Source organism: Gossypium raimondii, chromosome 11 (genome assembly GCF_025698545.1).
Source record: "Gossypium raimondii isolate GPD5lz chromosome 11, ASM2569854v1, whole genome shotgun sequence".
Classification (NCBI taxonomy): Eukaryota; Viridiplantae; Streptophyta; class Magnoliopsida; order Malvales; family Malvaceae; genus Gossypium; species Gossypium raimondii.
In genome coordinates, this window is record NC_068575.1 from 56819140 (window position 1) to 56826626 (window position 7487).

The 7487-nt window shown below is 33.5% G+C and overlaps 1 protein-coding gene across 1 annotated transcript; it reads left to right on the forward strand.

Moving 5' to 3' along the window:
* Window positions 1–5596: 5596 nt before the first annotated feature.
* On the forward strand, window positions 5597–6745 carry LOC105802569 (protein transport protein Sec61 subunit beta). The gene is made up of 2 exons (XM_012634277.2): window positions 5597–5763; window positions 6384–6745. The coding sequence occupies exon 2, from the start codon at window positions 6386–6388 to the stop codon at window positions 6623–6625; it is 240 nt and encodes a 79-aa protein (XP_012489731.1). The 5' UTR covers window positions 5597–5763; window positions 6384–6385; the 3' UTR covers window positions 6626–6745.
* Window positions 6746–7487: the final 742 nt, after the last annotated feature.

Here is a 7487-nt window from a genome sequence, read left to right on the forward strand (position 1 = left end):
GGAAAATCATCAAAAATTGGAGAAAAATAATTAGAGACTCAAATTTATATTTTTAAATCCTTAATGAGTCTATTTTCAATAGAAACAAACGGTAACATCATTCGAATTCTGTACAAGGAGATAATTAATTGTTAGTGAAGAAGGGTCGGAACTGTCAGACAGCAGAACAGGGATGACTTTAAAGAATAAACTGTATTTATTCGCTAAACCAAAAATTATGAAAGTTCTATGGCAAGAAGATATGTGAGTCTAGTTTCAGGTAAAATTAACGGATCTTAATTGGGATTTCTGTAGCTCAAGATATAAATGATTTAGTGACTATGACTCAAATGGACAGCTTTGAATAAATTTACAAGAAAATAGTGAAATTATAGATAATGTTATTTATAGCATGTTATGTAAATTAAAGATGTGGAATGGAGAGGAGGAGGAGGAAAAATAAATGTATGAATATTATGTTAGCATGGATTTGCATTTCAAATGGTTAATTTGCATGATTTGGGCTCAAGGACTAAATTGAACAAATGTGAAACTTTAAGGGTAAATTTGTAAAAATGTCAAAGTGACCAAATTGTTCATGAATTATTTTATCATTTAAATTAGTAAATTGAATGAAATATTAATTTAGATCAAGATTGGGAGGAAATTGAGAAAATAGAAAATTACCAAAATGTCACTAAATTTTGGTATTTCTACAATTTAGCCTGTAAGTTCGTAGGAACTATATTTTGTATAATTTTAATTGGAGAGAATGCTATTTGGTAATGAATATTATATAGATATGTGATTTATTATTGTAATTGAATTATTATTGGTAATATGACAATTATTAGATGTATTAAAATGATTATCTGAATCTCGATTGTGTTGGTAGGAAATGTTGCATTATTTATATTGTGAAGAACTATAAAAGCATGTTAATAATTTGAATGTTTTTAATAATTAATGAAATTTTATTACTCGATTTAATATGTTTACAAGTGTATGTTTCAAGATGCCTCGCACCTATTCCAAATCGAATACGGTAAGGGTGTTACATTTAGTGGTATCAGAGCTATGGTTTAGTCGATTCTCGGACCGGACGTAGCATATGTGAAGTTTGGAAATACATATCATCATATAACCTGTGATAGTATGATATATCCCGACCCTGATGAGATTTGCTTTACTTATAGATATATGTACTTTTCAACTTAGTTAATTTTGATAATATTGAAAGCAATACTCAAGTATATGAGTAGAAAGTTGATTATGATAAATTGGAACTCATAAAGGTATGAAAAAAAAATGTTCTATAATACATGTCGATGAATAATATTTTGTTATATGTATTATTAAAAGTAAATTATAGTGTTACACTAATTATTGTCTTGATAACTAAATTATAAAATATACAAAAGTAATATATGAAGTATATGATAAGGATTATTAAAGAATTATGGATGAATAGTGAATTTTAAAATATATTACATGTGTTAAAGATAGAGAAGATATAAATGCACGAATTATTGGTACAAGAATTAAATTGTAAAGCATGTAAAAGCATTATACGAAAAGTGTAAAAGTGATATGCATACATGAAATAATTTGCCCAAGTAGACGAGATTAGAACTATTAGGATATTAAGGGAGTTTAGCGTGCTCTCTGATTATTAGCACATCAGTGCTCTCTGATATCTAGCACGTCAGTGCTCTCTGATTACTAGCACGTCAGTGCTCTCTGATTACTAGCACGTCTGTGCTCTCTGATTATTAGCACGTTAGTGCTCTCTGATTACTAGCACGCTCTCCGATTATTAGCACATTAGTGCTCTCTGTTTAGCACATTCGTGCTCTCTGTATAGCACTTTAGTGCTCTCTGTTTAATAGTGCATAATAATGCACCTCTGTATCAGTCCCGTATATCCTAAGTGTTCTGTTTTGTCTACTGGGCCTCTGCTAAAAAGGAAAACAATTTTTGTTACAAGATAAAATATTATTTCTGATTCATGTTTGAAATATTGAATAATAAAAAATAAAAAAGTATAGGTGAATAGTAATAAGAGAACGTACTATTCAGGAAATAAGAAGAGATAAAGTAATGTTAATGTTTGATGATAGAAACAGGTTTACAAGGAAAAGAGATAGTGAAAAGAGGGAGGATTTAGCAAAGATTTTAAGATCTAATGATGAATGATTATAAAGGAAAATAAGTTACAAAGTTGTGAATAGATAAGCATGTGTTAATTTAAAGTTGTGAATAAGTAAATGTTATTTAGTTTTGTATAGAGATATAAAAGACAAATTCTTAGGGATAAGAATGAAAAGATACATTAAGAGTAAAAGGAGTGTTCGTTAGAAATTTAAAATTATAGAATAATAATAAGATCTATGATATGAGTGAGAAGTGAAGAAATTCATGGGTTACTAATTAATTTAATATAAAGATTTGAAAGATAAATGGGAATTCCAGAATTAAAATTTGAGGGGTGATTAATTGAAAAGTTAAATCAAACGAAATGAATTGTTGAGCTATTGAGAAGAAACGTGATAGTGTAATATTTTTCGACTCTAATGAAATTGTTTTGTTAAGACAGAGATGACTTCTAACCGAGCAATTTCCAATAATATTGAAAATTTATATTGAGATGATTGAAATGTGTTATTGAAGAAACGAAATTTAGAAAGGTATGAACAGAAGTTCATGATAAGTATGTGTCAATGTACGAAATGAGATAACCATGAGTTGAGAAATGTGAAAACATAGAATCAAATGAAAGTTTATATGGTGATAAACTCATCCGTGTTTGCTTGGCGTGCATATGATGTTATGCGCTCAACATATTTGATTAAGTAAATATGGTAAGCAAATATACACAAATAGATGAAATGTGTATTTATGTACACATGCTTGAATAAGTGTAATCAGTATATTTATATGATAGAATCTTATGTTTAATTGTTAAATTAAAAATAATATGATGTTTTGTTTTATGTCTTCATTATTGAACTATAAATATTATAATAGCATGAAAATTGAATTGGAAGATCAAATTGAGTAGAACGCAGGAATGAGTACTTTCGTTCAGTGATATGCAATGAATTGACAAAAAAGACCATGGTTGGACCATGGCAACATGTGATATGTGATTTCCGTACAAGACCATAGCTGGGCTATGGCATCGGTATGTGTTATGTGATTACGTGTAAAACCATAGTTGGACGATGATATCGAGAAAACGAAGTACTTAATTCCGTAAGACTTTCTCTAATTTGACAAATGTCGATAAGTAAAATGGAAGCCAAGTGTATTTATTCTGGTAATGCCTCGTACCCTATTCCAGTGATGTTTATATTGGTGCATTATCGGTATGTATTGGGCCTCGTATACCCTAATTAGCGACTCGAAGATAATAATTTGAAAGTTTTTAATTTGGATGAAATTTTATAACTCGGTTTAATATTTCTATAAGTGTATTTATTCTGGTAATGCCTCGTACCCTATTCCAGCGTTGAATACGGGTAAGAGGTGTTACAATGTGACATCACCAGATTCGGCCCTAACGTTTCGGCCGGGTTTAGGGTGTTACATGACCCAAACAATTTAGAGAAATTATGAAATTGCCCCACTGATAATTTTGTAAATTACACTCGGCAGACGTGAGCTTAAGGATAGCGAAGAAGACTATTCGATCAAAGCGTTCATCCTTGATGAATCATAAATGTATGATTTTGATTAAATGTTTATTACTTTAGATAATGCAACCAAGTTCTTGTTTTTGAAAAAAAAATTAAAACTCTGGTTTTCCCTTAAACCTATTTTCCGTTGCGTTTTCCAAATCAAATTCATGCATCACTCGATTTGATTCGTGCATCTCAATCGTCGCAAAAACCATCAATGGCAACTTGATGTGCCGGATATTGTGATTTGCTAAAAATTCAGTCGGGATGCATTCTTGAATTCTCGGATTAGTGTATGGAATCCATTCAAACAATAATACGAAATTATAAATTTTATTAAGCACCTAATATTAAATTTCAAATCTTTACGTAAAATTATACTATTTAAAATTTAAAAAATTAACATCGACTTTCGATCGTTGATCTAATAATAGTCGGATATCTTCGAGCTTATTCGTTATACCCACATGACTCACATCATTGTTCCACCTATTTAAATAATATATTATTTCAAAAATATTATGATAATTATATTATAGAATGAATTTTTATCTTATTATGAGTGGGAATACATAATGGGCGTTTACTCGGGGACGTAAAAATGATAGTTAATACCATGTCCATGACTGAAGGAGTATGCAACCATCAATTTTAATTTTTTTTTATGGTTTTGTCACTCAACACATCCCTTGATACAATGTTGCCAACATAGTTGATCCCCAACTAAGTCGTCCCGCTTCTTTTAAGTTGACTAGTTGTAGTAGCTACCCTAAATGTATCAGATTTCAAAATTTATTGAGCATTAGAAGACCTTTTATTAACTTCAGGGTGAATGCTTGTGTGTATTGTTCTCTTTCAACGAAACTTGTGGAGTTATCGATATAATTGAAATTGGTTTTTGATTATTTCATCTCTATCCGGCTACCGCTAAACTTGTTTGGCAGCTTGCGTAATAGTTGCTCGCAAATTACGCTCCAATCAACAATGCCCATTGCCCCCATAACGACTGTCCCATCCACCAATAAACCGAGTTATAAAGCTACATCATCAAGTGTAACTGTATACTCACTGTATGGAAGTTAGAATATCTATGTCTAATGTCTCAAATTTTCCACTAAAGCACTTATAAGTACAGGATCCAATTTAGTCCCGAACATACGAGACTCGTGCAAGAGTTTGCAAGTGTGATTCCATATGACATATTTAAATTAGAGTGTGGTTGATTAAGAAAAGTAGGGAGTTGAAGAAACTTGTATATTTCACAATTTGTGGTGGTTTAAGCAGCCAATCCGGTCATTTCATGCATAGTTTTGAGGTTAAATGTAATAAAATCTCAGATTTTAAGCTCAATACGGAAGGGAAAATGGTGGTAGTCGGGAATGAGGGCTGAGTCACATTTATCTGCACAATGTCTTGAAGTTGACATTCCAACCTCCAAACATTATCATGCGTGGATAACAACCCCAGGGGCGGACTTCCCAAAAAAGTTGAAATCTCCTTAAACATTTCAAAATTTCTGTAAACCTCCTATCAAAAATTTTTAATTTTAAAAAGAAATCTCATATCAGAATCCGCTAGTGAGAAGTCTACACCCTAAAAGCCAAGTCCCTTTCCGTTTTCTGTAATTGTCTTACCGACAATGACTCCTTTTAAGCTTTGTTATGGATATCGATTTCATTAATTGTCATCGCTATTTGCACCCATCGCCATCATATGCATGAATTTTATTCTTTCTTCACTGATCCACTTTTAAACCTCATTTGGGTCTCCTCCACTTTGGGATTAAAATTATTTACATTTGAAAATGATTAATAGAGAAATATATGTGCAATTGAGCCAACTTAGCCCACACAGCCTCACGCGTAGACATAATCATTCCGCAGGCGATCTGTTTGGGACTCTATATGATGACGTGGCTAAAAGCGATTGGCCAAAGCTGCGTGGAGGTGCCTACCAGTTCCGTTGGTGGGACAGCATATATATAGGAAATGAAAAAGCCCACTGTCTACATTCGAACGGAATTTTAGTCAAAGATATATTAAACAGGGCAGTACAGGTAGGCGTCTCCTAAAACTTACTGGATCTGAATTCCGACTCCACTCAGGCGAGTTCTTCTACTTCCCTTTTACATTCCATTAGATTTCGGATGATGAGTTTCTCTAAGCGATGTCTTGATCTCTCATTTTGCCTCCGAATAGGATTAGATCGATCCATTTTAGATCTACTTTCTCACAACCTACTCTTTTACTTTGCTTGGATCTGTCGTTTTTTGAGATTATTTGCACATTATAGTCGAGTAGGATTAAGTGCATGCGTGAACCCTTTAAATTGAATGAGATTGTGATTTGATCAGATCTTAAATTTGGATGGATGGGAATCCTCCTGTTGGTCAGTTAGAATAATTAAATTGGCTTACAGCATGAAGATTTGCTACACAAACTTATTGGGGTTCAATCGACTATGTTATTATATATCTTTTATAGGATTGAATGGTTTAGGCCGAATTTATTGATAATTCATAGGGGAGATTTATGAACTTTGGGAATTTCAGCCATGCTTTATTTCCTTGATTTGTAATTCTAGTGGGAAAATCGTTTAGGTTTCACCTTGTAAATTGTGTGTTGCCTGATATCCATTCTTTATTAATGCTCTTATCAAGAAACATGATGTGTTTGTGAGTGTATACAAATTTTTAGTTGTGAAGATTGGTGGGTTGTTTAACAGAGATGGCAACGGGAACAGCTCCACCAAGAGGAAGTGCAGCAGCAGCAGCAAGCCTGCGCAGGAGGAGAACAACAAGCGGTGGGGGTGCCTCGGGAGGGGCTGCTGGTACTATGCTTCAGTTCTACACCGATGATGCTCCAGGACTCAAGATCTCTCCAAATGTGGTGCTTGTAATGAGCATTGGTTTCATTGCTTTTGTTGCAGTTCTCCATATCATGGGCAAGTTTGTTCGTAGGGACTAGGAAGTATTCCAAGCGTGTAGCAAACACTTTTTCTTTTTTTGGTCTTAACAGGAGCAAACACTTCCCATTGTTATAATTTTTCACTTTTCCTTATTACTGGATTTGATTTCATTTGATTAACCCAGACTTTCCTTAATAATGCAAAATAGGAGAAGCCTTCCAAGCAATTATGTAGCAGGCTGATGGATATATGACAGACTAGCAAATGACTAGGTATCACCTGGTTATCTAAAATGCAGTGCTTTCCATGAGCATTAGATTCATTGCTTTTGTCGTAGTTTCCTTTTTTGGTCAAATAAGGGAACATTTATTTAATTTGCCATGAACTTTTATTCTCTAGAGGGCTAATGAGATCAATAATAACAATAGCATCCAATTCAACAATGACATGAGAAATATTCAGACTTTGGCAAGTAAAGGAAATGATGGCAACCAACAATCCAATGCCCACAGTGATCATGTATAATATCATCTGAACCAGTAGCGCTCGGCTTTCTAAATCAAGAGTCATCACAGTCAAGTTTAAACTACCTAAGGCTAGGCGGTGACCATTTAAACTCAACCTGTAGACGGCCAGCCCTTGTTTTCTGAATTAAAAGACAACCGCGAGAGACATCGGTCTAGAAGTAATCATGTTTTCACTCAAAGGTTTATAAAAAATGATAGCTTTTCTCGCAATCCAAATGCAATGAACAAAGTAGGCCAACGATGAGGGAAGATAGTCTTAATGTAAGATTTCATTTGAGCCAAACTGCAGGAGGGAAAGGGAGCAGTCTACATAATCTTGCATTAAGTTGCAATCCCATGAAAGATGGGGAATGGCTTCAGGTTCGGAGTTGCAGAAAGGGCAGCAGCCCCTGAT

What these genes read in the sequence shown, in the direction of transcription:
- LOC105802569 (XM_012634277.2), top strand. Translation starts at nt 6,386, where the DNA reads ATGGCAACGGGAACAGCTCCACCAAGAGGAAGTGCAGCAGCAGCAGCA.